At 40.3% G+C, this 16,645-nt stretch overlaps 2 protein-coding genes and 2 pseudogenes across 2 annotated transcripts; 2 read left to right on the top strand and 2 right to left on the bottom strand.

Annotated features, from left to right (window-relative positions):
• Positions 1–850: 850 nt before the first annotated feature.
• LOC125211323 lies at positions 851–7,247 on the top strand (annotated as a pseudogene).
• An 875-nt stretch (positions 7,248–8,122) lies between these two features.
• On the top strand, positions 8,123–10,537 carry LOC125209193 (protein GLUTELIN PRECURSOR ACCUMULATION 3-like). Its single transcript, XM_048108802.1, has 9 exons — positions 8,123–8,233; positions 8,337–8,434; positions 8,916–9,054; positions 9,148–9,176; positions 9,262–9,327; positions 9,541–9,693; positions 9,782–9,858; positions 10,148–10,294; positions 10,396–10,537. The coding sequence occupies exons 1-9, from the start codon at positions 8,166–8,168 to the stop codon at positions 10,510–10,512; spliced, it is 894 nt and encodes a 297-aa protein (XP_047964759.1). The 5' UTR covers positions 8,123–8,165; the 3' UTR covers positions 10,513–10,537.
• Positions 10,538–11,211: 674 nt separating this feature from the next.
• On the bottom strand, positions 11,212–12,795 carry LOC125212579 (annotated as a pseudogene).
• Positions 12,796–13,075: 280 nt separating this feature from the next.
• Positions 13,076–16,197, bottom strand: LOC125209189. The gene is made up of 6 exons (XM_048108798.1): positions 16,074–16,197; positions 15,834–15,901; positions 14,940–15,060; positions 14,320–14,753; positions 13,848–14,169; positions 13,076–13,753 (listed from the first exon to the last, which is right to left on the bottom strand). Exons 2-6 carry the CDS (start codon positions 15,866–15,868, stop codon positions 13,076–13,078), a joined length of 1,590 nt encoding a protein of 529 aa, XP_047964755.1. The 5' UTR covers positions 15,869–15,901; positions 16,074–16,197.
• Positions 16,198–16,645: the final 448 nt, after the last annotated feature.

The following is a 16,645-nucleotide window of genomic DNA, read 5'->3' as shown; positions in this document are numbered from 1 at the left end:
TGATATTTTTATTATTTTTTTTTGGTATAGTTGACGTATTTTTTCGACTATTGGCCCTTTTTTTTAAAAATCGTTGTAGTGTGGATACATTGTGCCCTACACTAATTTAGCCGCCACAATAGTAAAAATCGTTACGTTGATGGTGATTGGAGACATAGTTGTACTAGTTTGACAAAATGTACTCTCTTAAATTGTTTTCTTCTCCACTTAATTTTAAAAAAGCATTCAATTTATTAAGACAAAGTCTAAAAAAATCCATTAATATTTAGCAATTAGTAAATTTTATTAATTTCAACTTTCAATTTAATTATCATCGTTCAAACTTATATTGCTTTATTCAATTGTTTCTATTAATATTTTCGTGTAGTACAATTTATTTTTCTTTCATCCTTTAACACTTTATTTCATGATATAACTGCCAATACAAATTAAATAAATTGGAATATAGTATATCGTCTCTATTTCCGTGTGTCAAATAAAAAAATGCGTCGCTCTAAATTTTAAATAGAAAGTAAAATCCAAAGAGTAATCACTAAATTAAAAAATTAAAAAGAATTGATTCGTTACAAGTTGAAGTAAAAGTCGTAAATTTGAATGAGCTAGTAGTATTTTTTCCAATTATTATCGCAATCTTCTAGAAGGCTAGACATATAAAGTTAGAAGTCCTCCCTTGACCCTACCACAACTGGATAAACTTCATTTTGTTTTCAAATTAAAAGAGCGGACTTTGATGAATTATGGTTAAATTCACATGTCTAGACTTTAGATTATTCTACTGTATATAATGCTCCATCTTTGAATCGAATCTTGATGTCACATTAAGCTTGCATTGTCCCACAAAATATCAACAACGAAAAATATAGATTAAAATTCCAACTTCAGCTACTGCCAAAATCTTCTTCTCAGTGTACACACAGTGAGAGCATTGCTGTGTGGAAAAAAGGAAGCTTACAACTAAAGTAGAGGTCCCTTTTTATAGTGGACAAGTTATTAGCTCTGCAACTCTTCCCTCTCTCTCTCTGTAAGTTTCTTTTAGCTTATTCATGATGATATGTACCAAGATTGGATTTTTATTAGCATATGGGTTGGATTAAACTAGTATTATCTGCTGCTTTGCTCTTTCATGGTTGTGTTTGGTGATATTTATGTTGTGTATTAGCTTTATTGAAAGAAAACATGGCTGTTTTTGCTTTATGATTATCATAATAGTTATTCCAACTTGGCTGTTTTTGCTTTATGATTATCATAATAGTTATTCCAACTTGGCTTTGCTGAAATCTCAAGCATTTGGGGATACTGTAGAAAAATGAAAAAGCAGTGATTAAGATATTTGATGCAGAGAGCTTTTTTTGTTGGATACTGCGTGACATTTGCTTATATGTAGTGCTGAATTGTGTGTAGATTACATGTGGGAATCGATGAAATCAGTCTAAATTGAGTGAAAAGGGGGGATTTTTAGTTGGATTAAGATGGCGTCGCCGCATGCTGGAGAAGAGAAGGCTGCTGCCGCGGTGAGGTCCCTGAGCCGTGGATCTGCCAGCAGGCGGATCAGCTTCGCCTCTGTGAGTACGAAGAGCTGGGCTTCGGCTAGTGTGAGGGAGGTTTTCACTGCCCCGGGGCAGGATGCTTTTCAGAGAAGTGGGAGGGAGTATGATGATCAGGATGAGCTTATGTGGGCAGCCATTGAGAGGCTGCCGACGTATGACCGGACGAGGAAGGGGATTTTGAAGCAAGTTATGGAAGATGGGAAGGTTGTGAGGGAAGAGGTTGATTTCGCCAACATGGGGGTTCAAGAAAGGAAGCATCTCATGGATAGTATACTTAAAACGGTTGATGATGATAATGAGAGGTTTCTTATGAGGGTGAGAGAGAGGACTGATCGGTGAGGCAACGTTTCTTTCTTTCTCTTTATCTCTCATTTTTTGATTAAGATATTGAAACTGTGTTTCTTGTTTGTGTAGGGTTGGAATTGATGTTCCGAAAGTAGAAGTTCGCTATGAGCATTTGTCCGTTGATGGAGATGCTTATGTTGGATCGAGGGCGCTTCCAACTCTGTGGAACGCTACACTGAATTCGGTTGAGGTAATTGTACTTGATTCTTACTGTTTTCTATCTCCTTTTATGTATACAAAATAGCTATAGTTCTGAAATCTCCAGATAAATATGTTTCTTATATTCAGAGATTTTGATGTATGCACAGGGAATTTTCGAAAAAATCAAGCTCATTCCATCGAAAAAAAAGTCTATCAAGATACTGAATGATGTTAGTGGAATTGTGAGACCTTCAAGGTTAGTTTACTACAAGTTCTATAACTCATAGATGTTAAAAAGAGATTAAGTTTCATCACTATTTTTAGAAGGATTTCAGTTTACTCAATCTTTTGTGCATTTTATTAGGATGACACTGCTCCTCGGGCCTCCGGGCTCTGGGAAGACGATATTGCTCAAGGCTCTTGCCGGGAAGCTGGAGGAAGATCTCAGGGTATGTGATCGTTCCTCTTGTTACTACATTGCCATTTTCTTCGTCTCCAAAGTCACTTTTCGTGTTTCCTTTGGATGATAGGTGGAAGGAAGAGTCACTTACTGTGGTCACGAGCTGTCAGAGTTCGTTCCTCAGAGGACTTGCTCGTACATCAGCCAGCACGATCTGCACCACGGTGAGATGACTGTCAGGGAGACATTAGACTTTTCAGGGCGTTGCTTGGGAGTTGGAACCAGGTACGACCTCCTTGTAGAGCTTTCCAGGCGAGAAAAGCAGGCGGGAATCAAGCCCGACCCTGAGATAGATGCGTTCATGAAAGCCACTGCAGTTGCTGGCCAAGAATCGAGTCTAGTAACAGACTACGTTCTCAAGGTTTGTTGCTTCTTGTTGTTTGAAACTAAGCAAAGAAAAAGTAACTAATCCTATAAGTATTAGCATAGAATTGAGGTAAATTTTCATATTTGCAGATTCTTGGATTGGACATTTGTGCTGATATATTGGTGGGAGACGAGATGAGAAGGGGGATATCCGGTGGACAGAAGAAACGGCTCACAACTGGTAAAACATCGGGTTTTTTCAACTTGTTCTGAGCTATGGATTTCCCTCTCCAACTGCATTGTAATAATGTATTGAATTATGCTATTTTGGGGTGATGCAGGTGAGTTTTTGGTCGGGCCAGCGAAAGTTTTCTACATGGACGAGATCTCAACCGGTCTTGACAGCTCAACGACGTTCCAAATCATCAAGTACATGAGACAGATGGTTCATGTCATGGATGTGACTATGATAATTTCCCTCCTCCAGCCAGCACCAGAGACATTTGAGCTCTTTGATGACATTATCCTGCTTTCAGAAGGGCAGGTCGTCTACCAAGGACCTCGCGAAAACATCCTCGAGTTCTTTGAGAGTGCTGGATTCAAGTGCCCGGACAGAAAGGGAGTGGCAGACTTTCTACAAGAAGTCACTTCAGCAAAGGATCAAGAGCAGTACTGGTGCAAGAAAGACGAACCTTATCAGCATGTCTCCGTGGCTAAGTTTGTAGAACGCTTCAGCAATTTCCACATCGGGCAGAGAATCTTTGACGAGCTTGCAGTCCCTTATGATAAAACCAAGGCCCATCCGGCTGCATTGGTCACTGAGAAGTATGGTATATCCAACATGGAGCTCTTGAAGGCCAACTTGTCGAGGGAGTGGCTTCTGATAAAGCGGAATGCTTTCTTGTACGCATTTAAGACGTTTCAGATAACTGTGATGTCACTAATTACCTTCACAGTGTTCTTTAGAACGGAGATGAAGTCTGGCCAGCTAGCTGATGGGGGGAAGTTTTACGGAGCACTGTTTTTCAGCTTGATCAACGTCATGTTTAATGGCACGGCTGAGCTTGCTCTTACTGTTCTTAGACTTCCAGTGTTCTTCAAACAAAGGGATGCTTTGTTTTACCCTGCTTGGGCCTTTTCTTTGCCAATTTGGCTTCTCAGAATCCCCATTTCGTTTATGGAATCATTCATATGGATTATTCTTACCTATTACACAATTGGATTTGCTCCTGGACCTGATAGGTATGTCCTTGTGATTCCCTCTCTCTCTTTCAATAGGAAATAAGTTCTTACACGATACGTTTCAGGTTCTTCCGCCAGTTTCTGGCCTTTCTCGCGCTGCATCAAATGGCCTTATCGCTGTTCAGATTCATTGCTGCACTTGGAAGAACACAGGTTGTTGCAAACACTTTGGGAACCTTCACTTTGCTAATGGTGTTTGTTCTTGGTGGTTTCATCATTGCGAAAGGTTAGTTATATTTTCGAGTTTTTTAGCTGTACTCTCCAAATGTATTTGCATCATATATCCTACTTCTCAGATGACATTGAGCCATGGATGATCTGGGGCTATTACATTTCGCCTATGATGTACGGCCAGAACGCTGTAGCCATCAACGAGTTTCTGGATGACAGATGGAGCACTGTAAGTTTGTCATTCTATTCAGTAGAATTTGGCAAAAATTCTACTTGTACTGATATCTTGCTATCTTGTTTCGTCTCAGCCAAACACGGATCCGAGGTTTAATGAACCAACGGTTGGGAAAGTCCTTCTTAGGATGAGGGGCATGTTTGTTGAGGATTACATGTTTTGGGTATGCGTCATTGCTCTCTTCGCCTTCTCTATTCTCTTCAACGTCTGCTTCATCGTGGCGCTGACATACCTCAACCGTAAGCATTGCTTCTATTCTTTTCTGCACACTGTAGTCTTCATCTGTCGTAACGAATTGGCTCAAAACTCTTTTGCAGCCTTTGGAGATTCGAAATCTCTTATCCCGGACGAGAATGCCAATAAGAAGAAGAGTCTTTCCTCTCATGGAAGCTCAACAACTTCTGCAGGAAAAGAGATGGCTACAAGGAATCAATCTGTTGGGAATAGCTCTGCTGTAGATGGATCCAGAAAAGGAATGGTGCTCCCCTTCACCCCGTTGTCACTAGCGTTTGAACATGTGAACTACTACGTTGATATGCCTGCTGTAAGCCCCCTTTCCTTCTGATATGATCCAAAGAGGAAAGATGCATCACTAGGCTCTAAATGACTATTGTTGTCTGTTTCTTTAGGGAATGAAGAAGACCGGGGTTGAAGAGACGCGTCTGCAGTTGTTGAGAGACGTCAGTGGGGCGTTCAGGCCAGGCGTGCTCACAGCACTTGTCGGTGTCAGTGGGGCGGGCAAGACCACACTGATGGATGTCTTGGCCGGAAGGAAAACAGGCGGATACATTGAAGGAACCATCAGTATCTCCGGCTATCCCAAAAACCAATCAACTTTTGCCCGTGTCAGCGGTTACTGTGAGCAGAACGACATCCATTCCCCACACGTTACCGTCTATGAATCTGTCGTGTACTCTGCCTGGCTGCGTCTCTCTCCAGATGTGGACGAGGAAACGCGCATGGTATGCTAAGTTAATATCTTTTCATCTCTGTTTGTGGCTTTGAATTAGCACTGTCTTGATCTGTTTTTGTTTTGTGTTAGATGTTTGTTGAGGAAGTGATGGATCTGATTGAGTTGAACCCTCTGAGGAACGCCTTGGTTGGCCTTCCCGGAGTGGACGGTCTGTCGACCGAGCAGAGAAAGAGACTGACCATAGCAGTTGAGCTCGTAGCCAATCCATCCATAATCTTCATGGACGAGCCTACATCAGGCCTCGATGCACGAGCTGCTGCCATTGTGATGCGGACTGTGCGCAACACGGTTGATACCGGACGAACTGTCGTCTGCACCATCCACCAGCCGAGCATAGACATCTTTGAAGCCTTTGATGAGGTAGAGCTAAATATTTTCTTTTTTTTTCGACTTTTTACTAGAGTTCTGAACCGGCCTCGTGTCGTTATCGTTGTCGTGTAGCTGTTGTTGATGAAGAGAGGAGGACAAATGATTTATGGAGGGCCTCTTGGCCATCACTCTCGCTTGTTGGTGGAATACTTTCAAGTAAGAATTTATGCTCCAAATTTGAGACTATATATTGTTATCAACATCAAATAATCGCTTCGTCTGCAATTAAATGTCTCATTTTTCCATTTTAAATGTCCGTCGTTATTCTACTGTAGTCTGTGCCTGGGGTGCCTGAGATCAAAGAAGGCTACAATCCAGCTACTTGGATGCTGGATGTCAGCACTCCTGCCATGGAAGCTCAACTCAATGTCGACTTTGCTGAAATCTACGCGAAATCCGAACTCTACCGGTATGTAAGAACGCGTTTAAGCGTGAGTTTCTTGCACGTTTCCCTCCTTTTTGTAACACGATCTTCTTCACAGGAGGAATCAAGAACTCATCAAAGAACTCAGCACTCCGGCCCCGGGATCACAAGATCTGCATTTCCCGACCCAATACGCGCAGCCGTTCTTCACCCAGTGCAGAGCTTGCTTCTGGAAGCAGCACTTGTCTTATTGGAGGAACCCTCAGTATAATGCCATCAGATTCTTCATGACAACGATCATCGGCATCATTTTCGGGATCATATTCTGGAACAAGGGGGAGGAAATGTGAGTGAATTTCCTCGTTATAACAGCGAAGCATTTCTTTTTCAGCACGAGATTTTATGCAGTGTTGTTTAGTATGTTAAGTGCAGACTGTCTCTTTGTCACATCCATTTCATTCGAGTTTTGTTGTCTGAACATAGGTCGAAGCAGCAAGACCTGCTCAGCAAATTCCTATATGGTGGAGGTGGTACTACTGGGCGTCCCCAGTGGCGTGGACGATATACGGGCTGATCACGTCGCAGGTGGGAGACAAGAACGACGGCATGGTGGTGCCCGGGATCGATGATCTGGTACCGGTGAAACAGTATCTGGAGGATTACCTAGGATTCAAGTATGACTTCCTAGGTGCAGTTGCTGCTGCACATGTTGCCTGGGCGATCCTCTTCTGTCTCGTTTTCGCCTACGGGATTAAGTTCTTCAACTTCCAAAGGAGGTGAAGGGATTAGGTATATAATGCAAGGATTCAACTTCAAGATTTGCTGCACACAAGTATCTACAGGTGTAAAGAACAGATTTTTTTCAACACAGTTTGTTTCCCTTACAGTTTATTGATGATAAAACAATTACAGTTCTTGTTTTTTTTTACCCTTTTTTGGTTCATGAGTTGAAAGTTGTATATGTTATGCTTGCTTGGTTAGATCAGTTTGTTTCCCATATTTCTCATTTTTTTGATGCAACACTTGTTTTTTAACCTTTTCTGTTTGAGTTGTAAGCCATTTTCTTGGATTGTTATATGAGCCAAATTTGTGCATTGATCAGATCTTTACTTTATTGCAATGATGGGAGTAATCAAATGCTAACTAATTCTCAATTCAGAACCCAGAACTTCAACATTATGTTGGAAATTTCTCAATATATAGATATAACTTTATCAACATAACATGTAAATTTAAATCTCAACACAAAGATATAATTTTATCAACACAAATCTATTGAGAAAGTTTTGTCTTTGTGTTGATAATTTTAATACATAATATTGAGATAGTTCTGGGTTCTGGATTATAAGGTTGGTTTTATTTTAACGCGACCCATTGCAATGATATAGATGAGGGTAAGTTGTCTAAAATATCACGAAATTTTGATCAAATTCTAGTCATCCTGCAATTTTAAAATGAGTCATAAAACCATTAATTTAACATTTTTCTTAGATTCTACAAATCTAATTTGGGTGAAATTATTTTTAATGTGACTTGTAGAAATTTTACAAGGTAATGATCACAAGTGAATTTTACATTTTTTCTAATATACTTATTTAACAAATAATCCAATCATGTCATTAATTTAAAACACGTGGGAATCAAATCAACGGTATATTACAAAAAAAATCAGAATATTTCGTCATTAGAAAATTGAAAAAAATATGTAAACTTTATGATATATATGCTAATTTTAAAAATTGAGGTACGAACTAGAATTTTGACAAAAATTCATGAATTTTCTTTTAATAAATTTTGATCTATTTTGTTGATCGTTAAAAATTAAAATCATAATACCCCAAAAGTAAAAAAAAATTAAAATAACGTTGTGAACAAAATTTGAGTAAAAGCAATGACTCATTTAACCTACATTTCTTATACTCTTATTAATGATCACTCTAATTATTGTTTATATCTTCTTAAAAAACATGTGAATCATATAGCAGAGTCTGAAACCATCGTAGGAGAGATAGATGAAGCCTCATTGCTGGGTTCGAGCTTCGGATTCTGATTTCACTGGCCCACTTCCCCAACCTCGAAGGCAAATACATCTCTCTCTCTCTCTAACTAGACATTTCCCGATCACATAAAAATTGAATCTTGTTCCATTTGATTACTCATTTGCGTGTCTCCTGGAAATGCAGTGGGCACACAGCTGTGAACATCGGGAAGTCGATGATTGTATTCTTCGGTGGCCTTGTAGACAAGAAATTCCTAAATGACGTCACAGTTTACGACATTGGTGATTTTTCTTTATTCTATTTGCTCCATACATGAATCATGTTTTGCAACTGCCAATTGTGATTACTTTTATTTTTGTCCTGTAATCTTCTCTTGAGTGCATGATCAAATGTTAACTCCTGCTGTGAATGTTGATTAGAAGAAATTTTGATGGAATTTTTAAAGTTGAGATGCTTTTATGCTGTTATAGATTGAGGGTGACACTAATTTAATATTGAGTGTGTTGAACAGAGACTAATGTGGGAATGAAATTGAGTATTTCTGTATTCGACATTTTGGAATCAGGCATTGATACATAGATGAGACTTTTTATATGGAATTGTTGTCATTTTGAGCTCAAATTGATATCCAGGACACGGGAACACAAAATCGAGAGCATCTTATCATTCGCCGTTCTTCAATTGGATGAATTATATCTGAAATCTTGTGTGGTTTACGACAGACATTATCTTGTCTTAAGATATGTATTTGCCCTGTTACAGACAACAATATGTGGTTTCAACCAGAGTTCATGGGCAGTGGTTCTGATGGGAATACGGGGCCAAGTCCACGTGCTTTTCATGTTGCTGTCTCAATAGATTGTCACATGTTCATATTTGGTGGGAGGTCTGGTGCGAATAGGTATCTAGTAAATTACAGTTCTGAAGCATCCCTGTTGCATAATTACTAAGCTTGTTTAGATTGGTCTTACTCATATGTAAATTTGATATACAGGTTAGGTGATTTCTGGGTTCTGGATACCGGTGAGCTTCTTTCACTGCCTCTTTGGATAATGTGCTGATAGTGGAAACCTGGCATGGTGATTCTTAATTGATTCTTGTTGGTCAGATATTTGGCAGTGGTCACAACTGACCACGTTTGGCGACTTGCCTTCACCTAGGGATTTTGCTGCTGGCCATCTTTCCAATTTCTTGCATTGATCATACTTTGATTTTGTAATGCCGTTAGCCTCGCCTCAATATTATCTCTCAGTAATGTAATCATTTGTCTCAGATTCCACAAATCAGTTGGTTTATTCATTGTCGGCACACAATTGATCTTCCATGAATGTTTTGCATTTTCCCACGAGTTTGAGTTTTGACAACATACTACTTTCATGTCATTTAGTGTCGGTGCAATGGAAACGCTTGCATATTATCAATGAACCCCCGGCTGCTCGAGCATATCATTCGATGAACTGTGTTGGTTCTCGGTACCTCTTGTTTGGTGGCTTTGATGGAAAATCAACTTATGGTGATCTATGGTGGCTTGTACCTGAAGGTATTACTTCCTTTCCATTTATAGAAAGTTCTCGTAAATTAACATCTTTGGTGTTTGATAGCGTTGTTTGGAATTTTCTTCATCACAGATGATCCTATTGCAAAGAGGTCTGGAATATCTTCTTCTGAAGTTGTTCCAGAAAGAGATACAACCATGGAAGAAAAGGTGTGAATATGAAGATGATTTTCCTCTCTTTTTACTGTGATGAGCCGTGTGAGCATGCATGTCTTCTTTGAAGAATTCCAAGTTGATTATCGTGTTCGAGTTGACATACATTCTAGCTAAATGCATCAATAACGTGAGAGGCAGTACAAATATTTTTAAATGAGTCATATATGCTGCATTAACGTTCAGGATATTCTACAGATCGCTTACCCAACTGTATAGTGGTAGAACCTATTGAGTATATTCATGATTGTGTAGGAGAACTAATATAACCAAGTTTCTTTTGCAGGAAAGCCAAAGAGAAGGAGATGCAATTACAGAGCTGCAGAAACGATTACAAATATCGGGTTTACTTTCAACTTCTGTGCAGATTGTCGATGAAATGGAAGACAAAGAACTAATCCAACAAGCGTTAAGAGTTGGCGGTAAAGATGCTGTCAGTAATATGCAGGTTTTTTTTATAACATCACATTTGTCTTAGTAGACTTTAGCATTCCAGAGTTCTTACCTTATTTCCCAACTCTATCTTGGTAAAAGGCTGTGCAAGCACTCCGAGACCACTGGGTGAGATCTGCTCCAGAATCCATAACGTTGAAGGAGATTGCCCCATTACTACATGATTACCAACGCCTGATTACCCGCCATCATATGTGAGATTTGTTTCTTCTCCTTTACTATTTTTTCTTCTGATTGTGACACCAAGTTTAGAATGAAAATTGTTTGACATACTCCAAAATTGAAGATTCGAGGGGATTTGATCGAAGAAAATTACAATACTCGCTCTTTCCCATAAAATAGATGACCAAAATTATAATATTCCCCCTCCCATAAAAATAGACTGTGCAAGAATTAATGTACAATTGATAAAGTAAGAGAGATGAAAAAAGAGTAGTTAAAACAGTGTTAGTGAATAAAGTAAGAGAGATAAAAAAAAGGATAGTTAAAGCAGTGCTAGTGGATGTTAAGACGCACATTATTATTAATATTTAATGATAAATCTAGTGGTATAAGTTATAAATAAATTAAAGTATATGAATAATGAGCTTGGGAAAAAAATTCATAAATAGAAATCATATTTTCATGGGAGGAAAAAAAAAATACTTATCTTATGGGATAGAATGAAAATTTTGGCCATGCAATTAAATCTTCTTGCTTTTTCTTGAATTTGTATTAAATATGAATAAATAAGTTAGTGAAATATGAAAAATGATAAAGATAAAATGGGACAATATATATAAAAAATAATAAAAATAAAATGGGACAATTAATATGGACAGATAAAAATGAAAATTTATAACTTAGACAAATAAAAATGAAAAATTAGATAAAAATAACAACTAGGACATAATAAAGTAAAGGAAGAAGGGTGTGATAAACTTTACAAAATATCATATTGTACATACAAGAAACGCGTGTTGCTAAAAATGTTATTGATGATCAAACTAGTATAGAAATGAAGCGTAGTCTCATGTATTTTCACTCAACAATTTTTCTCTATTTTGTTGAACAAAAACGTCCAACCTATCCATTGAATTCTCTGAGACGAGATTACATCTCTCTCTTCTCCTACACAACCCCTCTACCTCCTCCACCACCCCATCCACCTCCGCCTCTCCTCTCTCCCTCATCTTCTTGCTCATCTCCTCCGCCCTCCGCCTCACCCCCACCCCACTCTTCTCCACCACCACCTTCCTCACCACCCTCGCCACCTCCCCCCTCTCCAACCTCCCCGCCCTACTCCTCACCACCTCCTCTCCTATCCCCACCTCCTCCACCACCCTAGCATTCAACGGCTGGTCCAAATGCATCGGCACCGCGATTATCGGCACCCCACAATACGCCCCTCCATCACCGAGCTCCACCCGCAGTGGCTCATGAACCCCCCACGCTCCCCGCGCGACAGTATCCATGGCTGCGGCAACTCCACCCCCCACCACCATCCCCCTCCCTCTCACCCTCTCTACAAACCCCTCCGGCAGCTTCTCCCCCACCGTCTTACTCTCTCCCGCCGGAAACCTAACCGCCCACACGAAGCCAACACCGCTCATCTCGAGCCCGTGCGCTATCTCTTCCATCTCGTTCTCCGATAAGAAATACTCGCTTCCGAAGGAGGCGAACACCGTCGACCGCTGATCTCTCCGATCGAGCCATTCCACGATCATGTCGTCGTCGACATCTTGTCCTACCTCTTGAACAAGAGGGCCAACCGGCACGAATTTCTTCTGCGTCAATTTCGACAAAAGATCAATGTATTTCCCTTCCATCTCTCGAAATGTTTTGATCAAGACGATCTCCGAGGATCGCCGGAGGCAGTCCTGAACCCTAACATGGTCCTCCGTGTCGCTGCCGGCGGAGTTCACCAAGCGGTTGAAGATCTCGTGCTCGTTCTCACGGAAGTATATCGCCGGGAAGGGATAACCGGAGGCGCCCCCGAGCCAGTGGTGCGCGAGGAGAGAGATGGAGGCGGCACCGGTGGGGAAGAAGAGAACGGCAGGGATGTTGAGGGCGGCGGTGGCCTCCTCGGGTGCCCATGGCATGAGGAAGTCGTAGAGGACGAGGTCGGGCTTGAGGGTGGTGAGGAGGGTGAAGAAGGTGGGGCGGGCCTGGTCGAGGGCCCTCTTGAGGGGAGCCATGAGGTGGGGCGGGAGGCCGTTGGTGGTGTGGTGGTGCAGGGGGAGGTCCGGGGTGGCGGCGATTTGGAGGTCGACGAGCTTGATGGAGATGGAGTCCTTTGGGGAGAGATGTTTGCGTATATGATCCAGATTTATTTGTGAAGAACAAATGTAGGAGACGAAGTTTCGTTTTGCTAAGGATTTGGCGAGCTGTAAAAAAGGTGAAATGTGGCCATGAGCAAGCCATGGCAACATAAGAACTCTAATGCTTTTACTACTTGTATCCATCTAACTCTTTTTTGGTAAATTGAGGAGGAAGAGGATTTTGTGTATTTATGTGGTGTGGCCGGAGAAAATGGCTTGTTTTTTGGACACGTGGCAGGTGCATAAGCTATGTGAGAGTTGGAGAAAGGTGGGAGAAACACCTAATTAAGAATGGATAGGGCCTAAGAATTTGGATTTTTGGAGTTTAGTAGGAGGTCCTTCAGATTAATACTACAATGAATTTGGATATACACAATTCATGATGCATGCATGCATGCGCCTCACAAATTAAATTTACACAATATTAAAAAGAGTTATGTAATAATCCATACCATTCAAGGCTACCTGTACATGCTTGGTCCGGGATGTCCATCGTAAGGAGACAAGCGCATGAACGGTGGTAGCCCCTTCTCGGAGTTCAGGGAAGTCCTTGAAATCTCTTCCTTGTTTGAAGAAATATTGGTGTATGGGAAAAATGGATACAATTCTTGAGGTGGTGGGACACGGGGATCAAGATGGTTCGTTGAGGTAGAAGGGCTGGGGTCGCCTCCCCCTAGCCGAGGCTGGCTAAGAAACCTATGCGGAGGAGCTGCAGTATACCTTATCTCTGGAGTTAAGCTTCTGCTTGGAGCAGTGTGGAATAGGTCACGTGATGCATCGCTTCTTGGCTCCACATATGGTTCGGTGAAATTGGCAAAAATTGGTTGTGGACCAATGCCAGGATTGACTCTAGCAGTTGGTTCAAACTGATAATCCGTTGGCAATCTGAAGAGGCCAGGGGTTGCGAAGGGAATCTGGAAGCCATTCATCATGTTCATGTAGGCGTTGGGAGGTTGAATGACTCTGCCAGACATTCGTTCTGCTACCTGATGCGAGCTACTGAGTTTCTCGTTCAGTGATAGTTTGGCACGCTGGAGTGCTTCCAGGACAGATCCTAAACTAGAAGTTTCCTGAGGCACGACTGCAAGATCGAAGGATGAAGAAGCCCCTGAGAGAGGGACGCTTTTCCCTGCATAAGGCTGAGATGTCTTTTCTGGCACTTGTGCTGTGGACATATATTGTCGGGATCTGTGTCTGGATGCCTCATCGCCGGCCAAAACAGATAAAGCATACCTGTGTGCCACTGTTATTCTCTCTGAACTTCTCTTCCCATTCTCTTTGGGCCTTCTCCTCCTCTTCGTATCGGCAAATGAGCTGCGCCTGATGCAACAGTGCACTTTCCATGTCTTTGTCCTTTTCCGGTACACCAAAATGGTGGCCATTAACTTTTTGGGTTCCATTACTTTTTCCAGAAACTGTTTTTTCCGGAGGGTTTTCCCCATTAGCGTATCCAGAAGTTTCGGGTGATGCAACGGCCTCGCCATCAGAGCAATTTGATGAGCCTTTGGAGTGCGTGGTCTTCTCAGTCCCATCATTCTGCAACTCTTCTACTGATCTGGCACCACAAAACAGAATCGCATCATCATTGATGATCTGAGGAACTTACTTTGCAGCTCGAGCAAATCACGAATAATGCCCCATAACCAAAACATGATCACATGTTGAAATGAACTACAAATTAAAATTCATGGAAAGCAAATGCTACCTCGTGTCTCTGCGCCTTATCCTACGACATGATTTTCCACTCCTCCTTGATGACGAACCGTTAGATGAAAAACAAGCTCTTCTTCTGACGGGATCTATGTGTTTCTTCTTTTCAACGGAATGCTGAGAATCTCGAGTACTTTTCCAGGACAAGCTTCTACCAGTTGATGGAGAAGATTCAATTTCAGAACTGGTATACGCCTCCTTCTCGTTATTTCTTGATTTCAAGTTAGTTGAAGCTTCTCCTGTCGTCCAAGGACCATTGCGAGCTTCAAAGTCCTGTGAGTTTTCCTCCTGCTCGGAAGATGAATCGAATTCTACGGATACATCACCTATTTCATGTTTTTTCAGAACCACAAGAATATCTGATGTCGCCTTTTCAGCCTTTTCTCTCTGAAGCGAAACAAACTTTAGCTGTTCTTCGAGTTCTGCCACCTTCATCGTATTTTACAAGTTTAGAGAGACCAAAACAGTAGAATGAAGAGATGCATTCACATCCTCAAAACCATTCCATTTTGAATAATTCCTCAAAAATCATGAAATGAGTGGAAAACGCTGACCGAAAAAATACATTTAACAGCCAATGCAAGTCAAAGGGAACTAAAAATCACTGCAACTCACCCTATTGGCCAGCTCATTAGCTCTTTCCCTTGCTGTTTTTGAGACAGATCTTTCAGATAACAGTCTTGCTCGTAGAAATTCGATTGTCATTGAATCTGATTCTTCCATGTTCTCAGTTTTCCTGACAAAGTAAGAGTTGAGATGATCAGCTCATGCATGTTATAAACTCCCAATTTCTTCCCCTTTACCCCTGAACTTCAACTTCGGATATCCGAAACAACAAAAGTGTAACTCTAAAAGTGATTTTAAAGTGATAACTTGCAAATGGCATGGTGCTCAAGCCAACACGGAGTCATATCATATTTGTATAGAACTATATCTCGATTCAAGCAACAAAAAACAGAAAATACTATTCTTGACAACATAACATTTATGCCTTTTCATATTCTTTAAGTAAAATTGATCCCAAAACATCAACATCCTGACCTTGAGCTACTAAAACAAGTAGTAACTTACATTTCATAAGCAATCCATACATTCATACCGCACATTATTGAGGGACGAACATCTAGTACTTCAAATCACGTTTCGTATCCTATTCCAACTTCATTTAGACATTCATGAACACAAATTGTCACAATCAAGATACCTAGCTTAGGACACAACATCATTCCCAAAAAGAGCACGCACTGCACAGTATAATACTTCAAGTCTAAACTACCCAGTTCCTAAATTCAATTTCATTTCACACTCAACTCATCGTGGATTTGGCCATCGTTTTTTCTAGAACATGACAATCACAAAAAGGCCCTCTTTCTAAAAAATCACAAAATGCGTTAAACACCAAATTTCCAATAGAATTTCCCCTAAAAATGAACAATAAGCATATCTTGCTAAAAATACAATAAAAACACGATATTTAGTTTGAAATTAAAAAAAAAAGTAAATCTATACCTCAGCCCCTGATCTTCATTTGCAGAAGTTGACATTTCTAGCTCTCTTGGCCTCCGGAAGAAGCGAAACTACAAAAAAAAAGGTCTAAAAATGCTTCAAAAGGCTGAGAGGGAAGACTGAGGCGATCAATTTTAGTACTCCTCCAGTAGATTTGATCAGCACTCCAATAGAAGACAAAAACCCACAAAAATTGAGATGAAAAGAAGGAATTTTTTTTAGGCAATTTTGCATTTTTGTAACCTTGAGAAACACGGTGTCCACGGAAGTCAATTGAGACTTAGCCTAAAGTAAAAGTAGGGTCCTCCATTTTCAATTTTTCATTCCATTTTTCAGTTTGGAATTCAGTTCGTTTATCGCAACGAATAACAGTTCAATTGCTGTCTGAAAACAACAAACATGTAATAGTAATAGTAGTAATTGTAACAAGATTGGATTCATTTGGTATATACTAACAAACAAATTATTTTAGGTTTCATCTGAATCCGACGAATTAGAAGATGGTTCCTAAATTTAGTAATTATTAAATTTTGACATTGTAATATTTAATTTAAAAATCAGATCAAAGTGGATTTCAATGTTTATACTCATTTAAATTATAGAATGTGGTTGACTTCTGATAAATCTCATTGTTAGAAATAGAAAACTGAAGTTTTAATTTTTTTCAATTATCTAAGAATGTTTTTTTCATATTTAAATGAGCTTAGGCTTGTGATTTAAATGGACTTAAAAATCCAACAAAAGTAAATATTGGGTGTATGCCCAATACATAATCATCTAAATAACTCTGTTTCAATTAAAATTTATACTACGTG

This window comes from Salvia hispanica, chromosome 3 (genome assembly GCF_023119035.1).
Source record: "Salvia hispanica cultivar TCC Black 2014 chromosome 3, UniMelb_Shisp_WGS_1.0, whole genome shotgun sequence".
NCBI lineage: Eukaryota > Viridiplantae > Streptophyta > Magnoliopsida > Lamiales > Lamiaceae > Salvia > Salvia hispanica.
This window is presented reverse-complemented; position numbering and strand designations above follow the sequence as displayed.

Bases quoted from the DNA above. Each gene is read 5' to 3' on its own strand.
- LOC125209189 (XM_048108798.1), bottom strand. From the start codon at position 15,868: ATGTCAACTTCTGCAAATGAAGATCAGGGGCTGAG. The intron at 14,754-14,939 runs GTGAGTTGCAGT...AATACGATGAAG, and splicing joins CTAATGAGCTGGCCAATAGG to GTGGCAGAACTCGAAGAACA. The intron at 14,170-14,319 runs GTAGCATTTGCT...TTGTGGTGCCAG, and splicing joins ATAAGGCGCAGAGACACGAG to ATCAGTAGAAGAGTTGCAGA.
- LOC125209193 (XM_048108802.1), top strand. From the start codon at position 8,166: ATGAAGCCTCATTGCTGGGTTCGAGCTTCGGATTCTGATTTCACTGGC. The intron at 8,234-8,336 runs GCAAATACATCT...CTGGAAATGCAG, and splicing joins CCACTTCCCCAACCTCGAAG to TGGGCACACAGCTGTGAACA. The intron at 10,295-10,395 runs GTCAGTAATATG...TCTTGGTAAAAG, and splicing joins GAGTTGGCGGTAAAGATGCT to GCTGTGCAAGCACTCCGAGA.